Source organism: Nothobranchius furzeri, chromosome 4 (genome assembly GCF_043380555.1).
Source record: "Nothobranchius furzeri strain GRZ-AD chromosome 4, NfurGRZ-RIMD1, whole genome shotgun sequence".
Lineage (NCBI taxonomy): Eukaryota > Metazoa > Chordata > Actinopteri > Cyprinodontiformes > Nothobranchiidae > Nothobranchius > Nothobranchius furzeri.
In genome coordinates, this window is record NC_091744.1 from 77,245,396 (window position 1) to 77,267,414 (window position 22,019).

General features: G+C 39.4%; 1 protein-coding gene across 4 annotated transcripts; it reads left to right on the plus strand.

Annotated features, from left to right (window-relative positions):
* Positions 1-1,998: 1,998 nt before the first annotated feature.
* Positions 1,999-21,411, plus strand: nap1l4a (nucleosome assembly protein 1-like 4a). 4 transcript variants are annotated; one of them, XM_015964876.3, is made up of 15 exons: positions 1,999-2,100; positions 3,100-3,140; positions 3,422-3,494; positions 5,270-5,414; positions 5,965-6,051; positions 8,224-8,358; positions 8,435-8,506; positions 8,597-8,736; positions 8,913-9,058; positions 14,730-14,749; positions 15,183-15,302; positions 15,397-15,432; positions 18,449-18,502; positions 18,888-18,922; positions 20,107-21,411. In XM_015964876.3, the coding sequence occupies exons 2-14, from the start codon at positions 3,125-3,127 to the stop codon at positions 18,891-18,893; spliced, it is 1,050 nt and encodes a 349-aa protein (XP_015820362.1). In that variant the 5' UTR covers positions 1,999-2,100; positions 3,100-3,124; the 3' UTR covers positions 18,894-18,922; positions 20,107-21,411. The 4 variants fall into 4 exon arrangements, with proteins under 4 accessions (XP_015820362.1, XP_015820361.1, XP_015820363.1 ...); XM_015964875.3 differs by lacking the exon at positions 18,888-18,922; XM_015964877.3 differs by lacking the exons at positions 18,888-18,922; positions 20,107-21,411 and having other exon boundaries at positions 15,663-18,502.
* The last annotated feature ends 608 nt before the right edge of the window (positions 21,412-22,019 follow it).

Consider the following 22,019-nt stretch of genomic DNA (forward strand, 5'->3'; position numbering starts at 1 on the left):
CTCTGGTTGGCTACACAATCATAACATGAGAACATTAAAACCAGATTACTCTGGTTTTCCCTCAGTTCTAGAGAAGCTTCAGACCGGCCACCTGATGCACACCTCTTTAACCACCAAAGCCATTGACATGTCGTCAAACCCTTTTTGCACCTGCGAAGCTGATACAACAAAACAGTTCCCGCAGAACAAGCTAATATTGTTTAGACTCCTTAAGAGTCCCAGACGCGTGGTTCCATCCGTCTGTTGTGACCTGGAGACAACTCTAAGACCGGTTTAGTGGGGCCGCAGTTTCTTCTACGGACCTCGGTGCCTGGAAGTCCGAGGACTTCGACATTCCGGATCTATCACGAGGGTCTTCGAGTGGATATGTAGACATGACAGATAGCGTCTGATGTGTTTTTGATAATAATCAACTCATAGCTTAACACAAACCAAATTCTTTTACATCCAGAACTCAGCTCTCCTGGATACAGAAGTTCTGACTAACATCGCATTCACACATAGGTTCATGCATCACATCTAGTTCCATCCATCACAGTAAATAATAATACAAATGCAAACTATTTAGGCCTGTCATGTTTTAATTGTTTGTAAAATGAATTCTTATTTTTATAAACCCGACTGTTTTCTGGATCAAAACGCAGTGTGTACAATCCCCTAATAAACAAAGAATCCTAGAATCTTCTGATTAAAGCACAATAAAGACCAGGCAGGGTGCTAGAGTATCACAGCTTATTGGTCATAAGTAGAGGTAATATATATATACATATATATATATATATATATATATATATATATATATATATATATATATATATATATATATATATATATATATATATAGCTCTTAAAGCACTCAATTTACTAAACCCTACACTACAATCTCTGCAAAGTACTGTCTTTAAAGCAAACTTTAGAAAATCTCAAGTAATCCAGTCTGTTCATTATTTGATAATTGGATTTTCTAATCAATGAAAGCCTGTAACGAAGAAAATAAAAAAGATTGGTAATTTGATTTATTTTTTATAAAATAGCCTACAAAATATTACATTGAAGTACTCTGATTTAGTGTGATACACATTTTTAATGGTTTAATTTTGTTGTCATATTTAGAGTAAAACCAAAAGTTGTCATTTTTTATTTGAATTAAATTTGTTACTCTTGTATGTTGCTTTCTCTCTTTTATGTTGTCTTATTGAATGTTATGTATGGGTCTTTGAAACAAAATGGAGGTGCTTGTATGTGCTACACAAAAAAATGTAATCTTTGGCCGTTGCTGTCATGCTAAAACATGTCTCCAATCAAATTGGAAGTCAGCCCTCAGCTACTTTCAGAAGCACAAAAGCAGCAGTATTGTACCAACAAATTTTCTTTGCCACAAAGCTCCATGTTATAACACTCCCTTCTCTGTGTGTTAACTGTGGGAACTATTCTCAGTTTGTAATCCTCCTTTGCATTAACTGAGCTGACGCAGAAAGTAGTGTCAATTGAAAACTTTTGTACCAGTTTGACCAATCAGATTGTGGTAGATTATAACTGAAAAAGCATTATTTTAGAGGAAACTGTCTGTCTGGTTTAGTCTCTTTTTTCTTTTGATCAACTTGTTTGCAAATAAACAATGTGCTCTGCTCTCCAATCTGCTTTTGTCTATTGCAGGTTTGCATCATCAGCATTATCTGCTGCTTTGGCAGTTTTTTTTTAGGTGGAGCTTTGAAGTAAACTGCAGATACACACCTCACTAGTAAAGAATGTTCTTTCATCCACACCTTAAAAAGCACAAATCAGGAAAATATGGCAAAAGTTTAATTTGCCTTTCATGTCAGATTTCCTCATTAAACGTTATTTAATGGTTTGGTTTTAGGTGAAATGTACAGCTCTCGCAAAAATTGTGTGACTGACTAGTTTTGTGTAATAAGAAGGCCTCCGTGGAATGAGCCCAAGAACAAGAGACAAGACAGCACTTGAATGCATCACCCCGCTCGCTTCCGCCAGCTGTCCAATCAGAATCCCGGATACTGCGACGCGTGTGTTTCTTGCTCGTGGGGGAAGAAGCGAAGACGCGTGAACGAGAAAACCAGCGAGAATTCGGCTCGTTTAGAGGTGAGCCCGTTGGAACAGTAAATACTTAACTATGACAACTATTTACTTATTAATTCAGTTGTTGTTCATTGACCACACGAGTCTTGTCACGAACTTGTGTCATTATTCTCCCACGCTGGTGCTCTATGAACCCGTAAGCTAACGGTAGCTAGATATTAGCTTTGGACGGCGATGGAGTAGCGGTATTCTACTATTAGATATTTCTTCTATTAAGCCATATGATATAAGGTCAATTCCCTTTAGCATCTAATTTAAAAATAATATTTTGCCATTCAGCATTGTAAACGTAAAGTGCCCATTCGCACACGTGATGATTGCGAAAGCATTGTTCGTAGCACGCTGTCTCTTAGTTTCTTGCTAGTAAGCTAACTAGTTCTGTGTTATGCCAAAGAAAGCATCCCGATTTTTCACGGAGAGTACTGTCCTACGTACAAAGTCAGGTAACCTCGTTCATAATTAGTACCGACATAGACGAGTCTGCTTGACTCTCCTACACTTATTGTGTTTAATTTTTACAAGAGACTTTAAATGCCCTTCACATGAAAGGGTCGATTTAACGCTAATGGTACATTTTTCTCCACTACACTGGCTAACAGTTTGAGGTATTTGGCACCGCCCATACTATCTCTCGATTAATGTTAAGCGCTTGCTGTTAAGTTGATGAAAGCACATAGATTTACTTGATATTATCAGGAGGCCGACTGCCTGCCACTGTCATTACTAGACTTTTTTTTTTTTACATCGTATTGCGGATGATAAATGCTAAGCCGTTGGGACCAGACACAGCCTGTCAACACTGGTGTTGATTTGTCAGTTAGCTGAACTAGTTAGCCATTCCGTCGTTTTTTGTCGCAATTTTACAAAGTTTCACGGAAGGGTTTGATGAAATGCAAACCGACTGAACGCAGTCAAGACTTGGGGAAGTTGGTTGCATACTCGTTCTCTGCATTTTGCTAAATTATTGTTACAGCTCATGTTAACTGTTATTTGTTTTAACAGAGGAAGGTGCCGACACTTTGTCATCATGGATGTCAGTAAAGGTATAACATTTTACTTGATGCATACACATACACAGCTTAAACTGAAAGTGTTTCCCCGTGTTTTGACTTATTGTCATCTTTAAAATGTTAATATGAAAATATATTTTGTTCAAGGATGGTCATAAAGGTGTCATTATGAATGATTTTTAGACTGTGCTACTTTTCAATTGTAAATTAGTGTATATCAAAATTCAATTTAATTGTTGCCGGTTCCGTAGTATCACAATTTTAGTGATACAAAAGGCACATTTTGTTTATTTTTGCAATGACTTTTGTTCCAGCTAAAGGAGATAATGTGACGCCCAACCCAGGTGGACAGACGGACAAACCTCCAAGCGCCCATCTTGTGGAAAGGTTATTGCATGTTTATTTTTCCCATAAACTAGGCTTAAGTTTGACTCTAGACTAGAACACAGATTTATATGGTCTCCCATTCTACAATTGAAACCCCCACACATCAATCACATTGTTCTGTCTGTTCTATAAGGCAACATTGACAGTTTTTATTTATTTATTTATTTTTTGTTAATTAATTAAACAGGGTTTGGTAGTTTACTCTTCAAGTATTTTACACTTTTACAATACAATGTTTTCCTGTGTTTTAAAAACGACTTCCTGGGTTCTGTACACCTCTAATAATCATCCCTCCCTAACGGTAGCACTGTGCTGATGATACTTAATAAACTAACTTCTTCATTTGTGTTTTACTCCAGTTTAATAAAACAGCAGCTTCTTTGGTCTATATTGAACAAATAGAGTATCTTGTTGACTCTGCTACTTTTATTTTTTTGCTACAGATGGAGAATGATCACTCATTGATTATATTGCAATTGTATAGATATTATCAAAGATTAGAAAATTATTCAAAGTGCTTTTATTTCAGTAATTAAACTTAAATGGTGAAACTAACCCTAACACACCTGATTTAAATCGGCAGGTAATTAACAGGCTTTTGCAGAGCCTGATGAGGTGTTGCACGGGTGATTCAACCACTGAATCAAGTGTGTCAGGGCAGAGAAACCCCCAAAACGTGCTGGATACTGGCCATCCAGGCCTGGAATTGAATACCCCTGCTCTAAATGGTCTCTCAGTCTAAGATGAATTACTGACATAAAAGATTTTTTTGCACTATATTCTAATATTTCTAGCACCATTGTGTTTTTCATTTGACGGTGCATTATTCATGTGTACATATGAAGGTGCTTCTTGGAATACATGCATTTCATTCCATTGATGGAATGTATCTTATTCTCAACATCAGTGACAAATTAACAGAACGATGGAAAAAGTAGCTTTTTTGCATTCCTTTGCTGTAGTTCTTAAAGATTACTTAGTCTTACATAGTGAAGAAGTACCTCAGAGCAATATTTGCAGGTGGCCTAAGACGTGAAGTAGGGCTGGGTGATACGGCCTAAAAATAAAATCTCAGATTTAATTATTTTTATTCGATTTGTTTTCGATTCTCTCTTCCCCTCAATTATTGAGAATAGCAATAAGTTCAAATGGAAGGCACTTTAAAGCCAATTTAGTTTTTTATTGAATCACAAACAAGACAAATGTAACCCTCATTTCTGAGATGAATAATGAACACCCTCTTGGAGTATAAGTGCCATGCTCCACGTGCATTGCCGCAAACCCAAACCAGTTCCAAACAGCAGATGATTTCCTTCCTTTCTTAGGAACAAGCTTCCCACTCTCACTGGTGGCCATGGAGTCGCTTGCTGTTGATGTTTCGTGTACGTGCTGTAACTGTCGTCGCGGTTATGTGAAACTAACGCTACGGAAGCTTGGGGTGCCAAAAAGGCGCTATTACATAAAAAATCGATTTACCTTTTTTTTTAATCGCCCACAACAAAAAATTCAAATTAATTCAATCGATTTATCGCCCAGGCCTACTTGAAAGCTTAATATATTTCCGAGTTATTTTAAATTTATTGCACGGTAAAATAGTTTGTTAGATCTACATATAACATTAACTGTCAGTTTCTTTGAAAAAACCCTAGATTAGAGTTTTACCATCGAAACTTCAGATTGTGCAGGATTAGTTTACCTTTTTAAAAAGTTACCACAATATTAGTATTTTTCATAAGACTGCATTTCTTAAGTCCTTGTATTTTATTCTGCTTTAGCATGCTCCCCAAAGTTGTGAAGAGGCGAGTGCATGCCTTGAAGAGGCTACAGGCACAGTGTGCTAACATAGAAGCCAAATTCTACGAAGAGGTTCATGAGCTCGAGAGAAAATACGCAGCTCTTTATCAGCCACTGTTTGACAAGGTACTCTTCTGTGTTTTTTATGCTTCATAACGCTTGGCTTTAAAGTTTTTTTTTTTTTTGTTTTTTCCGGCACAACTAGGGAAATATCTTCATGTTAATCACTCATATGTATAAGAATTTACACCATTGTTGCAGCACCAAAGGAAGTTTGTCTCAATAGACAAATCTGAGGTCTGTTAGAGGGAAGCCTTGGTGCCAGAGTGAAAACTATCATAACGAATAGTTGGCTGGGCTTTTGTCAGTCAAGGCTATTTCCAGAGATAGTGACAAGGGTTGTGCCATTCTTAAATACACTGGAGAGTGGCAGCTGCAATCCTGCTGCACCTGTTCAAGCTGTGTTTAAGTCACGTGTGTGTCATTCTCCTCAGTGACCAACAGTCTAGCTGGAAATAATTTACAGTGACTAAATACATGTCTTAACGTGCACGTCTTTTATAGCATACCCAAATCATTTTCTTCAGCCTTTTATTTAGTTTATGTTCAGTCTTTAAATTTCTTTACATGGAGCACAAAAATGAGTGATCTTTCCTTGCTTCCTTTTTCGTCACAGAGACGAGATATCATCACAGGAACAGTGGAACCTACAGATGCGGAGTGCGAATGGCAGAGTGATATGGACGAAGAGGAGGAACTAGCTGTAAATATCACTTTAATTTCTGGTGTTCAGTCTACAACTTTCACTTCTGACTCACACATATTTAACATAGTTGAAAATCAAATGAAGCTGTAGATCCTTAGTTGCAATCAAATGGTCATTCCAGTGTTTCCCTTACATAAGCGTAGCCGTGGCGGCCACGGCTGAAATCCTACCGCCATACCTACAAGATCCCAAGTTTTATTGATTTTTTTTAATTTATTTTTTTAAATGTTTTTTTTTTTTTTTTTGCACCGTTTCCCGAAGAAGCAGCGGGAACTACTGTGTTGTTGCTTGTGGTCACAGCCGGCAGGCAGCAAGGAGGAGGAGGCAGGGCAGGGTGGTTACAGCTAGGGATGAGCGTACGGATAAAGCATTTTTGACGAATACGAGCATGAAACGAGTGTAAAACTCGTAAATATCTGTAATCGTGCTGAAGGAAAATCCTCATTGGGTAACTGACTGTCTTCACGCTCTGTGATTGGCCAGTCACATAGAGCGCCCGCCCCTCCCTACACACAAAACTCTGCAGCCGGGAGCTCAGTCAGCTCGGCCCAGGCATCCACGCACGCACACACAGACAGTAACGGATCTCTCTGTGCTTGCTTCACTGTTGCCCACGTTTCCTCAGTACTCCCTACGTTTTCTTCAGCTCGCCTCTTTTTCAGTTCAATAATTAAAGTGACTTTTTTTGTGACGTACGTGGTGCATTTGACAAGACAGAGCTGAAAACTGCTCGTGCATGCGTCTGTCACTGCCTCTGCTTCGGTCGTTTTTTTTTTTAATTATTATAACTCTGTCTCCCTCTCTATCTCTCTCTCACACACCTTAATCAACATTGTTTTGTTTAACTGTGTGGGGAAAATGCCAACAACATTGGGAAAAAATCAGTTTAATCAAATGTAAATTAAAAAAATAGTTGTGTCTGGTTCCAGTATTTCATATTTCCTAGTTCCTACTGCATGAGTTCAGATGTATTAATTCATGCACTTAAATATTAATGTTCTGATTTTACTGAAAACTTGTTTTGTAATAGTTCCTTTACTATTGTGATCAAAAATATTGAATCTCAATTCTGAGGCTGCTTTGTAAATAGTTTTCAAATAAACAATAGTTTATAAATAAACAACTTCTGATCAGTCCATATCAATTTCAGATTTAAATGATGGATTGATGTAAACCACACCCACTAATTTCCAAATAATAAATAAGAGGTGCATTCATCTGTGTATCTCCTTTGATCCGCATTAGTGATGTTTTCAGCACCAGAACAGTGAAGCAAAGAAACAGAATCCTGGGTTTTGTTAGTAATTTTATTTATTAGGTGCATCTGATTTGTTCTATTTTTCTCTGCAATGAGATCAAATCAGTGCTTCTATGGGTTGTCTCTTACTTTATTATAATGTTCACTCGAATGCATCTTGATGTTCTTAACAAATAAATTAAATCAAAGATATTGGTCAATTATGCCAAATATGTAAATTTGTGTTTCAGTCATTTTTATACTGGCTTAAAAATACTTCATTAAGTCTGTTAAGCAGGGGTGTAGAACGTGTTTAATAGAGCCGGCCCAGTAATGATCTTGGACCAAAATAAAAGGGGCAGAAAGTCAAATAAAGGGGGCAAAAAGAGATGTTTTTCCAGACGCCAAGAAAAATTAAATGCCAACTCCCCCCTGCAAAATGTGTGTCACTGAGAGTTTAAAACAGAAATTATTCTTGTGCAAACATTGGTGTATTCACCTTTAATACTAGTTATTAAAATGCAGCAGTTGCTGGATTGGTGCAGTTCAAAGTGGAGTGCATCAAATAAAAAAAATATTAACATAAAGGTGAGACGTGTCATAATTTCCCCCCCCCCCCCACCCCCACCCCCCACCCACCCACACACACACACACACACACACACACACACACACACACACACCCTCACCACCACCACAGCTGGAACAATTCCTAGGGGACACACTGCATTCTGTTTCTAATTTACCAACATGGACAGCAGCTTTCTCCTTTGAATCTTGACTGGCTGTGTTTTATTAAGGATGCTGACCACTGACATCAACATTAAATGATTGTTGTGATGATAAGCTACCAACTCACAATCATTTTATTATTGTATTAAAGTAAAACTGTTCCCTTCTGTAGCTAACATTAATTTTTAACTCATCGATAGGCAGAAGTAAAGGAAAAGGCTTCCATTGAAGATGCAAAGAAGGAGGAAGCAACTCCAGAGGAAGACCAGAAGGGCATCCCAGAGTTCTGGCTCACTATTTTCAAGAGTGTGGACATGCTCAGCGACATGCTACAGGTAACATTTCATCTTATTATGAAGTTTCACATTTCTGACCAGAGTTTTGAGTCTAATATGACTTGTTTTTCATTAGGAGCATGACGAGGCTATCTTAAAGCACCTGAAAGATATTCAAGTCAAATTCTCTGAGCCTGGACAGCCGATGGTCAGTATCAGCGCTCAGCTGCATCATCACAATGCTGCACACGTCTAAATGTTAAAAGCCTGTTTACATTCTTGGTTTTTTTCACTCAAGAGTTTTACGTTAGAGTTCCACTTTGAGCCCAATGGCTACTTCAACAATGCAGTCCTCACTAAAGTCTACAAAATGAAGTCTGAGCCAGACCCATCAGATCCTTTTTCGTTTGAAGGTCCAGAGATTATTGACTCTGATGGGTGAGTGTCACTGAAATGCTTTTAACAGTTTTCTTCAGATTTGGTTCTAGGTATTAATAGAACTTGTTGTTGGTAAAACATACTTGTACAGTCTGTGTACTTTTCTGGCTTTGCCTCCCCCATGTAGGCCTCCTCTTTTAGTATCTTCTCTCTTTTTGCACGCTGCCCCGCTGTAGATGTCAGATAGATTGGCACAAAGGAAAGGATGTGACGGTGAAAACTATTAAGAAGAAGCAGAAGCATAAAGGTCGTGGTGTCGTCCGCACCGTTACCAAACAGGTCCCTAATGACTCGTTCTTCAACTTCTTTAACCCTATCAAAGGTGAGAAGGGACACAAAAACAAACACTCACGGATCTTTTTACTAAATCATGAAACTTACTGGCAGTCAGGAATGCTGACATGAACAAAAAATGAAAGACATCACTAAGAAACTTCAGCTGTGGTGTGAATTTTGGCTCGGCGGCTACAAAAATGTCGTGAACGTTTGTTTCCTTTACAAACAGCTGATGGCTGACATTAGTCTGTCTTCTAGATTAAACCATGTAAAGTTTATAATCTGTAGCCTGGAGATCAGACCAGTGTGAGGATGATAACGGAGTGTAGTACTGGTCCATCTGTATCAGCTGTGTCCACACAGGCTCCAGAGGAATAGATGTGTGCATGAGTGTTATTGTAACCTTGTGTTCTGCCAAGTTCAGATGTGAGTTTTATGGGTCAGTGTTCATGCTCTGAAATCAGCGTTAGCCATAGAAACCATCTGCAGCACTTTGAAATCAGTCAGAAGTTATAAATGAATGAAAATGAGTCCTACTCCCCTCAACACTAGCTCAGACCTTGACTTACAACTCCATCTAAAGCTTATTTTAGCCACAAACATAGTTTGAGCTGAACTTAACCAATCAGAAGAGAGGAAAGGATCAAACTGAATGGGTGACGAGGAAAATTAATTTAGATGGCAAATCTTAATATTTCTTTTTAACTTGAATCTTTAATGATATTTGTTAGGAGACTTAAACTATATTTAGGCTTCTTATCTTAAACATTTTCAATTCATAACAATTTTTTAATCTGTCAGTGCAAAATTCTTAAGCAGATATTAGAAGTAGCTGACAGAGAGGTATTTCACATGCATCTGTCTGCTGCTGCTGTATGGGCTTAAATAAGGGCCAAAATGTATGTGTAGTTAAAAGAAAAATTTGAAATTGAAAATATGTAAACTGAAAGCAAAAGTCACATTTTTAGAGTGAACTTTGAAAAAGAAAGACTTGGATTTAAAATAAAATCAAACGTTTGGAATATTTGTAAGAACTGAAACCCCAATGATATTTTTATTTAGAATTTTTCTGAGTAAACTTTACTAAAGAATTTTCAGTAATTTTTTTTAATTATTGTTTTTTTTTTTAAATCCATTCAGTCTCAGATTACATTTTTTCACATTCAGATCCTTTAAATTAATGTACAAAAAATTTCTTCAGGTTCAGATTTTTTTTTTTCACTTTCGGATCTGTATTTTTCAGTAACAGACTTTTGGACCTGTTTTGGCCTGGTGGGCGTGGCTACACAGAGAGGGGCGGGGAATCATGAGTGACAGCAGGCCGCTGGAGGCTGAAGACGGCCCATTTTTCATGTTGCCTTCAGGAAACCTGGGAATAAACACAATTTATCAAACACCTCCTGCACTGTATTATTTGATAATGGTTAGATAACATGTCATGCATAACTGCTTAAACTCAGTTACTAAAGCTCTTTCAATCAGTAATGTGTACAAATTACGCAGTGACTGATCAATTATGAGAAGTTTTCCCAACCACTACGTGAGAAGTGATCATTTCCCATGCTCTCAAAGTAGCATACGTGGGTGCTGCTGTTGTGCCTCAGGGAACGATGGCGTCGTCATCCAACAACACTGCTGGTGCGAACAGTCAGGTGAGTGTTTAAGTTTGGAAAAGTTACACTGCAGTCTGTGAATGCTAAGAATTTACGAAGTGGCTATTGTTACGGTTAAAAGTAAGATTCATTTTTCGGCTATTCTGTTTTTTATTTAATTTTCATGGTGAAATCAGTAGCCGTTTTAGGCACGGTCAGACAGGGCAGTTGTCCGGGGCGGCATTTTTTCATGACACAAAGGGGACGCACAAGCGCTGAGTAAAAAAATAAAAAAGAAAGAAATCTGCGCCGCACCGAGGTTTATATTCAATCTGTCATATCACAGAGTCTGGATTGGAAACAGCAAGTTGGCGCCCCCTGCAGCTTCAGGCGCTCCTGCTGACTGAGAGGGTTCAGGTGGGTGCACCGTGTGTGTATGAAGAAGAGGAAGGGGAGGGGTGCGGCGGGGGAATTCACCTCTGGGTCTTTCCCAGGCCCCCACAATGCGGCTAGTGGTTTTAGCTTTTTCATGTTCATCTCTTCTGTTTGGCTCTTGACTCAATAAGTTTCCTTTAGTCAGGACTAAACAATTTGACCTGGGAGGGTGACCACAAAATCGTTTTGTTTTTCCTTTTTTTATTCGGCCATTTCACACAATTCAGAAAAACCTGAAAGAATGATAGGCCTGTGTTTATGATATTATGAATGAAATGTGTGTTAAATGGAAGAACATCAAGATGTGATTGACTTTAGCCATGTTAATACAGTTGATTCAGCCCCTACCCGCTCATTTCATTTGGGAAAGACCCAGAGGTGAATTCCCCCGCCGTGCCCCTCCCCTTCCTCTTCTTCATACACGCACAGTGCACCTGAACCCTCTCAGTCAGCAGGAGCGCCTGAAGCTGCAGGGGGCGCCAACTTGCTGTTTCCAATCCAGACTCTGTGATATGACAGATTGAATATAAACCTCGGTGCGGCGCAGATTTCTTTCTTTTTTATTTTTTTACTCAGCGCTTGTGCGTCCCTTTTGTGTCATGAAAAAATGCCGCCCCGGACAACTGCCCTGTCTGACCGTGCCTAAAACTGCTACTGATTTCACCATAAAAATTAAATAAAAAAAACAGAATAGCCGAAAAATGAATCTTACTTTTAACCATAACAATAGCCACTTCGTAAATACTTAGTATTCACAGACTGCAGTGTAACTTTTCCAAACTTAAACACTCACCTGATTGTTTGTGCCAGCAGTGTTGTTGGAAGACGACACCATCGTTCCCTGAGGCACAACAGCAGCACCCACGCATTTGAGAGCTATGAGAGCATGGGAAATGATCACTTCTCACGTAGTGGTTGGGAAAACTTCTCATAATTGATCAGTCACTGCATAATTTGTACACATTACTGATTGAAAGAGCTTTAGTAACTGAGTTTAAGCAGTTATGCATGACATGTTATCTAAACATTATCAAATAATACAGTGCAGGAGGTGTTTGATAAATTGTGTTTATTCCCAGGTTTCCTGAAGGCAACATGAAAAATGGGCCGTCGTCAGCCTACAGCAGCCTGCTGTCACTCATGATTCCCCACCCCTCTCTGTGTAGCCACGCCCACCAGGCCAAAACAGGTCCAAAAGTCTGTAACTGAAAAATACAGATCCGAAAGTGAAAAAAAAATATCTGAAGCTGAAAGAAAAATCTGAACCTGAAGAAAGTTTTTGTACATTAATTAAAAAGATCTGAATGTGAAAAAAATGTAATCTGAGACTGAATGGATTTTTAAAAAAAAACAATAATTAAAAAAAAATACTGAAAATTCTTTAGTAAAGTTTACTCAGAAAAATTCTAAATAAAAATACCATTGGGGTTTCAGTTCTTACAAATATTCCAAACGTTTGATTTTATTTTAAATCCAAGTCTTTCTTTTTCAAAGTTCACTCTAAAAATGTGACTTTTGCTTTCAGTTTACATATTTTCAATTTCAAAATTTTCTTTTAACTACACAAACATTATGGCCCTTATTTAAGCCCATACTGCTGCTGCTAAGGAAAATAAACATAAAATAAGATCTGTTTATAATCAGTTGTCAACTCTATTCTGTGGGACCTGAGTAAATATTGTCCTACAGAGCTCTAATTTTGGTTGTGCTGATGATCTTGTAACATAACTGGTGATCTGAGTTGAGTACATTGAGTAGTGATGCAAGCACTGCCAGTGTGTTGTAAGAGATGTGTTGAAGGCAACAGCAAACTCACTATTTGCTCATTTTTAATGTTGGAATATCAAACAGCAGTAAAAAAGCAAGTTTTAGTTGAAATTCAAAAATGTGTTTGCTTTGAGGACTAAGAGTCAGAGCCAGATGATGCATTTAGTGAAAATAAAACGTTCAAATGAGTTAAACTTAACAGAAGGTGGCGCCAGACACCAGCTCTCTGTGCTTCCTCCAGTCTTTTTCTCTCCCTGAAGCTGGACTTTGTTCTGCAGCGTAGCTTAGTTTTTATGTCAGCTTTGGCTTTACCCTCATTTGTCACAGCTAAGTTACTCAGTAACTGACCCAAGCCTTTGAGTTATTAATTCCATACTGAGCAAGTAAAGTCACTCACTTACTGATTTTTCCAAAATTAAAAGATTCATAACTTACTTGGCTGGATCATCTTTTCTGGGTTTTGTTGTTTTTATTTTTAACCCCATCAAACACGCCTGGACCTGAGCTGATTTGAGTGAGTCTGTCTGACTGGTTCAGCTGTGGTCTTGGCGTGTCACTCGTGAATATAAATGACTGAGCGTTTTCAGCTCTGGCTGAGATTTGGGGGTGAATAAGCATCACCCACCTACAGAACTTCTGTAAAGTTGATCGACTCATCGTTTTCACCTGTTTCATTGTTGGACCGGCTGTTTTTTCCTGCTTGATTATAGAGTAGCAGAAACAGACTGGCGTCGCAATAAAAGCAGTGTTTTTATTGGGATAACTCATAATTACCAAAGAACTGAATCATCCTTTCAGTTTTAGTGCAGAAAAATTTTTTAGAAACACAAGGACTATTAAAAAATATATATAAATATGGACAAACCCTCTGTGAGCCTTGTGGGTGGTTCCATTCACCGCCATCTTGCCATGCCACACCTCCCAACACTTCTGCACAATACAAAAATGGGCAAAGAGGTGGAGCTGAGAGCAGAATTTTTAGGAGCTTTTTCCGCCATTGCATCCAGCTACAAAATAACTGAGGTAACCGAAGCTAACGGAGGTGTGCTGGTGCTTTTAGTCAAAAAATCATGGTTGAGGGACTCAAACATTAAGCATGCATCAAGTTACCAAGTTGCGGAGTTACTGTGGTCTCCCACCGTGAGCTCCACAGGTAAAAAGCACAGCGTCAGGCTGCGTGAGCCCATGCTTCATTCCTCTACAGTGGTTGGTGATTGGCGGCAGAGCTCTGCTACAGTCAGAACTCTGATTAATATCCAAACGTTAACACAAAGGACACGTTTAGAGAATCAAAATGGCCGAAAACTTCTAAACTCAAGGCTGAGGCCTTCCCTGGAGCTAGCCACTAGCGCTAGCTCTGACGCTCATGTTGCTTGTCAATCAAATCTATTTATTCATAATTTCAGTCATTTATATTACACCTATATGGAAGAGTTAGAAAAATTCACCCCCCCCCCCCCCCCCCCAAGAGTTGTCATGACTGTAAACAACTCAAAATGTTTTTATTTTTTTTGTACCAGGACATAGTCGTGTTTATTCCTGCTGTGAAGTTTACACTTTTTAACACGGGAGGCAACGAGTCTCTGCTCTGATTAGGAGATGGCACCTAGGAAATGAGGGGGGGGGACTACAATTTGTCACTTCCTGGTTGGCTCCACTTTTGGCAGGTGGAGTTTTCCCCTTGGTGAAACTGCATTTATCAAAAACGCTCGTCTCACTGGCTGTGCAGATTTAGAAATGTACACACACAAACACACACACGAAAGGTACCTAGTGTTGTCATGATGAGCTGCTAACTTCTTATTTAAATGAGCTTCCAGTTGGTGAATTTCCTAAAGCAGATTTAATATCCACTTGTTGTAACGAGTTTGACCTCAACATTTTGTAAAACTGTGCTGATGATCCATTGTTTGTCGTTTGCAGCTTCACCAGATGGAGAAATGGTGAGTAAAATGTATAATTGATCTTCATTAGATTTTTTAGCTTTATTGGTTGTTATGGTAACTCATTAGGGGTGTGAATCTTACAAACAACTCAGGATTGAATTTGATTCAGATCCTCAGGTTGGCTATTCAGTTCTTAAATCAATTCATAATCAATGCTCATAGTAAGTGTGTGTGCGTGTGTGTGTGTGCGTGCGTGTGTGTGTGCGTGCAAGACAGACAGAATAAGAAAAGAAAATGCAATGTGTCGATTTTTGCTCAGAAATACGACAGTTTACATAAAGGCTTTTGGACAGAATTGATTCAGAATCTCAATGAATAAGAATCGTGATTTGGACGTCAAGCGATAATTTTTATTTCTTTTTTTTTATTAATTTTTTAAATGTATTTTATTTTCTGCACCTCTAACTCATTTTGTTTTCTTGTTTCATAGGATGAAGACTCTGAGTTCTCTCTAGCAACAGACTTTGAGATCGGTCATTTCTTTCGTGAGAGAATAGTTCCAAGAGCGGTTCTGTATTTCACTGGCGAGGCCATGGAGGATGATGAGAGCGTAAGTCTTTTTTCCCTAAACTCAAACACAAAGTAATGGGAGGTTTACAAACGAAGCTGAGTTTGTAACGACTTGTTTTTTCATTCTACTCCAGTTTGAGGAGGAGGAACTGGAGGAGGGAGATGAAGAGGTTAGTAATCTGTGTTCATTTTGACAGGAATTTTTAATAGACAGTGGGTAAAGAATGTCTTAAGATCCCCGTTAATTTTTAATTTTATTTAAAAACCATTTAATTCTAAATAACCTGCTAAAAACACTAGAATGTGGGAAATGACATCTGCTTACCAACATTTTTCTGTGGGAGACCCCCAGATCAACGCCCCCCATCACAGGATATCCTCTCTCTGTCTCCGTCTTTAGAGCTGAGGACAAGACTGAAACATGTGGCTGAACATGTCTGTCTTTGCCTCTTCTCAGAGGAGCAGAAATTTGTTAGCAGAAGGTAAACAAAGGCTTTGTTACTCTGAGTTAAAACAAGAATCTGAACTTGATGATGCTACCACCACCATGCTTCTGTGGGGACTGTATTGGACAAGTGACGAGCAGCGCCTGGTTTTCTCCACACATACGACTTGAAAAGTTCTATCTTGGTCTCATCACACCTGAGAACCCTATTTCTCATCATTCCTTCGGGTGTCTTTTAGCAAACTATGCGGGCTTTTACGTGTCTTGCACTGAGGAGAGGCTTCTGATGGGCCACTCAGCCATAAAGCCCTGCAGTGATGATGGCTGACTTTCTACAACTTTCTCCCATCTCCTGACTGTTTCTTCTTTACCTCTCACCAAAGCTCTTCTTCCTCTGGTAGCTCAGTTCAGACAGCCTGCTCTAGGAAGGATTCTGGTCGTCCGAAACATCTTCCATTCAAGGATTGTGGAGGCCACTGTGCTCTTAAGAACCTTAAGTCCAGCAGAGATTTATTTTTGCAACCATGGCCAGGTCTGTGCTTTGCCACAATTTTGAGCTCTTCAGGCAGCTCCTTTGATCTCATGGCTCTCATTTACTCTGATGTGCATTGTGAGCTGTAAGGTCTTATATAGACAGGTGTGTGGCTTTTCTAATCAGGTCCAATCAGTATAATCAATCACAGCTGGGCTCCAATAAAGGTGTAGGGCCATCTCAAAGATGATCAGAAGAAATGGAAAGCACCTGAGTTAAATATGAGTGTCACAGCAAAGGACCATGTGATATTTCAGTTTTCTTTTATAATAAGAAATGTCTGAGATTCTGTTTTTCTGTCAGTATGGGGTTCTGTTGTCCACATTGAGGAGAAAATTAATTTAATTGATTTTAGCAAATGGCTGAATACTTTCCATACCCACTATAGTTTTAGTATTGGTCTTTGACAAAAATAATTTTTCATTTTAGTCATACAATTTGTTTTAATTTTAGTCTAATTTTAAACTGAAATGAATGTATTTTTCATCTGTAAAGGAAATGTTAATTACACCAACTGAAACGTTTCATTGGATCAATAAAACTCGAAAAATAGTTTTCATATCAACCATTAACGGTACCAAAATTAACACTGACAGTTTGGATTTGTGCCTCTCAATATTAATAAAATAAATCTGAACAGTAATATTTGTAAACATGACTCCGTTTAGACATAAATTATTGGTCATCAATAAAGGGAGCCTAAGCCACTTCTGCCTCATGGGTCCCTGGGAGAACCAAAAAACGAATGCAAGTCAACGGGGCTAAAAACGCTATTTTCTAAACCACTTTGCCTTAGGCCCTGGATCGCACATATGTTGTACTGCAATTTAAATGAAAAGTAATGATGGGTGTTTCGACCACGTCAGTCACGTACTTTGAGATTTATCAGCTTATAAAAGTTTGTAATTAGCATGACTACAAACTAGAATTCGGCATGTCGCATATGTGACGTCACCACATAATCTCCCCTCCCCTAGTGTAGCAGCTACTTACCACATGACCAGATTTATGGTGGTTCTTTCCTCCTGTGGAATGTTTGCTGAACTTACAGACATTTTCCCTCAGTTTTCTCCGTGTCTGGTTCGATGACGTCACTTTCGTGAAGCGCTTTTGTAGTCCTGGACTTATTTTCACACAAAACGTAAAATAGCGTTTTCCCCGTTCGAAAAAAAGCGCATTCTTGGTATCTAAATTCATCTTTAAAATTCACAGACATCATGTGTGAAATCCCTAGCACAAAACAAGCGGAATTAGAAAATAGCGTTTTTAGCCCCTTTGACTTGCATTCATTTTTTTCATTCTTCCAGGGACCCATGATGCAGAAATGACTTGAGCTTGGGTTATGCTTGACGCGTCCGCGAGGTTCGCACGGCTCCGCGCGGCAAAATTGCGTCATTTTAACAACCACGCCCCTCCACCGCGCCTCCGCACGGCCCAAACTTTCCGCATCGCGCACCTAGGAAATTTTCTAACCACGCGGACGGTCGGACGCGGAAAAACATGGCGGACCGGCAAGAACTAGTATGGCAGAGGTTCGTAAATACAGACATTTGTATGATTCAGCTCTCACAGAATACCGTGATCAACATGTTATTAATTCTTGGAGAGAAATAGCTCGCACTGCCGGAAAAGACGAGGACGCTGTTAAAAATGCTGGAATGCCAAGTTGTAAACAACAGTTTTTACTTCTACTATGGTGTAGTGTTGGATGCATGCCGTAGAGCTCCATGCTGCCCCCTACAGTTTGGGAGAATATTGGCTCACCGCAGAGACAAGCCGCATGAACCATAAACGCTGCAAGTTGTGAAGCTGGTTCCATCTGCGAGCCGCATCACCAAGCGGAAAGTAAATGCGTCAAGCATAAACCAAGCTTTAGGCTCCCTATATGAGGTCTTGTTCAAACAGCGGCCCGCTGATTGGTTCTTTTCTCGTGTAGTCCCGCCTGTTCCATTTGCTGATGGTTCTGTTTTCTGTTCTCCCATCTTCTCTGTTTTCTTACCATCTAATTTCATGAGTAATTTAGCCTTTGTAGATGTATATTTTTAGTTTTCATTTCATTTGCGAAAATGCTTTGGTCACAAAAGACAAATATTTTGTCAACGTAATTAATGCTAGTAATGATCGATTTGTCAGATCTAGATGGTCTGCGTCACCATCAGACCTTCAACCAGTTCTTATAACTTTAAATCATTTTGTTTTTGTTCCTCAGGAGCAAGACGATGATGGTGATGAAGATGACGACGAGGGGGACTTTGACCCCAAGGTCAGTTAGGTTGGGTCTGTGACGTACCTCAGACAGTGTCATGTTTTATGATTGGAGCTAAAAGAACCTATAGAAGCAGTTCTGTGAACTTTGTCGGCCACATAAAAGGACAAAGGAACTTCCTCCACTTCCTGTGGTCTTCAGTCACTTTATGACGTGGAGGAGAAGCCATTTATTAGTGGTTTTGCTGGTTCTGTTCTGAGTAAATCATCCCGTCTTTTTTGGATTGTTGTGGTTAGTTTTCCTCTCCATTCCTCCGGTTAGCTCATCAGTTAGTAATTTTTCAGTGTTTCACTGTGTTTGCTCACCTTCATCTCTAAACATGATGATTAAACTTTTTCATACTGTTTTCTCTCCCTCTCCCTGGATTTTCCCTTCATTACAGGCATAATCAAACATTCTCATCCCATGCATTTCTAGGTAAGGGAGAAGTAAGAAGAACAACCCGTGTTTATTACACATCTGTCTGCAGCGGCTATGGTTTAAAACTCCTCCTCTCTTTACATTTACTGTATCTGACTTCCCTGTAGCTCAGGGTGCTTTTAACCTCTAGCTTGGCTACAAAAGGCCTGTTTTTCTTTGTCTGTACTAGGGGTTGTATCAACTAGTCGACTTCACTGCTCTGTAGTGACTTTTTATGCCTTTCATCGACTAGTCGCTGTCACGTGATAATGACCGACAAGATGCACTCCTCGGAAAAGACACCAGGTGACGAGCTCATGCGCGTTGGGAGGCGACGCGCTGTGCCAGAGCGTCGGTATCTGACGCCCGCCGTAAAACGGACATTTGACCGAATTGTGACGTTTACCCTCTTGCAATTTAACCTTCCCCTCACCCCCATCCTAACCTCAACCAGCTTGCGCATGCAAAGCTCTGATTGTTGACGCGCTCCAGACATCTGCGTCCTGAGCACGGCCACAGTAACATAATCAAATCAGGTGTCGCCACCTCGAAAACAAATTTAACACGCGATCGTTCATGTCTGTTCATTTCCTTTTATGTTTTCTGTCCTTTATTTGTGCCTGATGCTTTTCGCTGCTGTAGAGCAGGGCTCATCACCTGTTTTGTCCTCCGGTGACGCACCTCACCGGTGCGGCCAGCTCGCAGCGCGCACTCCGCTGTTTTTGCGGTCGGTAGATCTTTTAGAACTTCAGTTCAAAGGTAACTCATAAGGTGAATATATATGAAGCCCCGGAGCAGTTTTTAGGATTGAGAGGAGATGCAGGATGATAATAAACAGGCAGGACAGAAAAATAGTCAAATAAAACAAGTTAGTTTTTGTACCTGGTGGTTACAACAACCAGACACCATTGAAGGTAATCAGAAGTGAGGAACAGAAAATGGAAGGGGGGGAGGGGGGAGAGGGCTGAAGCAGAAACCACCGTTGTTAAAAGAAATGTGTTTAACTTAGAAAATGTGGGCGCAATTTTAATTGTCATAAACTCCAGCGAACCAACCAAGTCTTCTAACCCCTACCTTCTACCAGGTGCTTTCATTTTCTATCATTTACTCTCTTAGCGCACCTCTTCTAGTCACCAGTAGAAGCTGAATGGCTTCATCCTCCTCGCTGTCGTGCTGATCCAGTTTTCTCTCCATGTTTGCAGAAAGAACAGCCTCAGCCTGCTGAATGCAAACAACAGTAACCGTGGAGATCAGAAGAGGTGGAGAGCTGGTGTCCACGAGACTCCGCCCTTTTACAAACTCTCATAGGATGCAATAGAACGCAAACCTGCATTTTTACTATGTGCATGACTTCATTTTGTTCCGACTTGCGCCCGTTTCACCCCCCTTTCTGTTTGCCTTCTTTAAAATTCAATCAGGAAGTTTCTCCACTTGTAGGTAAATTATCATGGCATCACAAAAAAGTTTCTTTTTTAATTCAAGTTTCTACTGTAACTCTCAGATTATCATACGGAAATAGACAAAAAGAAATGGTTCTCTCTGTTTAACAAGCTCAAGTCCGTTACTCAGGGTTTTTAACGCCTACATGCAAAGTGAAATTATCAGGAAACTGCTGGATGAGTCGGGCGATATCGATAAGCTTTTTTGGTCATTTTCAACAAGAGCGTACCGATTAGAATTTAATTTACTTTCTTAAATGTTTCATTAGTTTATTCTAATGTCAACAAGCTGTGTAAACATTTCATGGACAGGCTGGAATTAGCTGGTTAAAAAGAAAACAGTTTCTGCTCACCTCTGCCCAGATTCTTTGGACTTACCAAGCATTTCAACCGAGCACTTAACAGTAGTAATTATGATCATGACACTAAAAGGTGTTAATACTTCTCCCTGAAAATGCCCTTTGACCTCCTGCCTGGTGTTGACACCCCCAAGCCATGTTTAACCCTTAACCCTTTACATTTGTTTACTTCACTTCCTGTTTGAATCTAGATCTTAACTAATATCACTGAGAGTTTAGAAGGCGAACCGGTGCAGGAAGCTGGAATAAAATGGAAGGTTTGTTGCCAGGAAGCCAAATGTAAAAACACACCTTCCTGTTTCCTGAAACTGTTTTGCCAATTGTCAATAACAAAATGTATCCTAATTCAGCTAAAGTTATTTAAGCATATATAAATTTTTTTCTGTTGTCAAATGATTCAGTGGAATGTCTGTTTAGAGGAAAAACGTAACAGAACAGGGTGCCAATGTATACTTTCTGCTGCACGTGGTTTTGGAGCGTGATGAGCGGTCGTGGATCGTAGTGACACTCCCCTTCTCTTTTCAAAAAGCACGATTGTAAGTCTTGTACAGATGTCTCTAAGCCACGGTTGACATCTTCAAACCGACCACATGGGACTGTGTGCTGGCAATGGCCTTAACTGGTTCTTATTCGCGATTTGTTACTTGCGCAATATTTCTTTTCAATTTGTACAGAGTTAAGATATTCTATTAAAGTTGTGCGACATGGAGCTGTTTTTGTTGTCTTTGTGTCTAATCTGGGTTTATGTTGGTAGCAAATAAAAAAGTTCATATTTTACAGCTGATCTAATATAATTACGTTTGCAGTGCCTTCTATAACTTACCAACATTTGAGGTCAACTCAATTAAAGATGGCCATCACAGCCAATCAACCGTTAAAAAGTCAAACGGCTGTAACTCAGTCAATTTTAACAGCTATTGAGCTAAATGTTGGTGGAAGTCCATAAATGTGACAATTGTTGCAGAAACTGATGTGACACATTTTGACCGGATTTAGAATAAAAAATTCACGCACCATCTTATTCTACCATCTTAGTTCTCAGGAAAATCAGCTGGAACAGTTTTAATGGAATAGCTGATAAGCCCATTAAGCTGCCCGTCTCACTACTTATGCTCCTGCAGAGGTTTTGTGAGATTTTGCACAGCCTGTTTTTAACTTTTAGCCAAAATGTATTAGTTTAGAATCCACCGACTGTTTTTGAAATGCATGATTTCAAATCCCAAGTGTGAAAAACACTTAATCTTGCTTTCACTGACCTGCTCAAGGATATGCTTCACACTGGCTGCTTTTTCCTACCTTGGGTGAACTCCTCCTGCT

Bases quoted from the DNA above. Each gene is read 5' to 3' on its own strand.
- nap1l4a (XM_015964875.3), top strand. The intron at 3,495-5,269 runs GTTATTGCATGT...ATTCTGCTTTAG, and splicing joins AGCGCCCATCTTGTGGAAAG to CATGCTCCCCAAAGTTGTGA. The intron at 15,303-15,396 runs GTAAGTCTTTTT...ATTCTACTCCAG, and splicing joins CCATGGAGGATGATGAGAGC to TTTGAGGAGGAGGAACTGGA.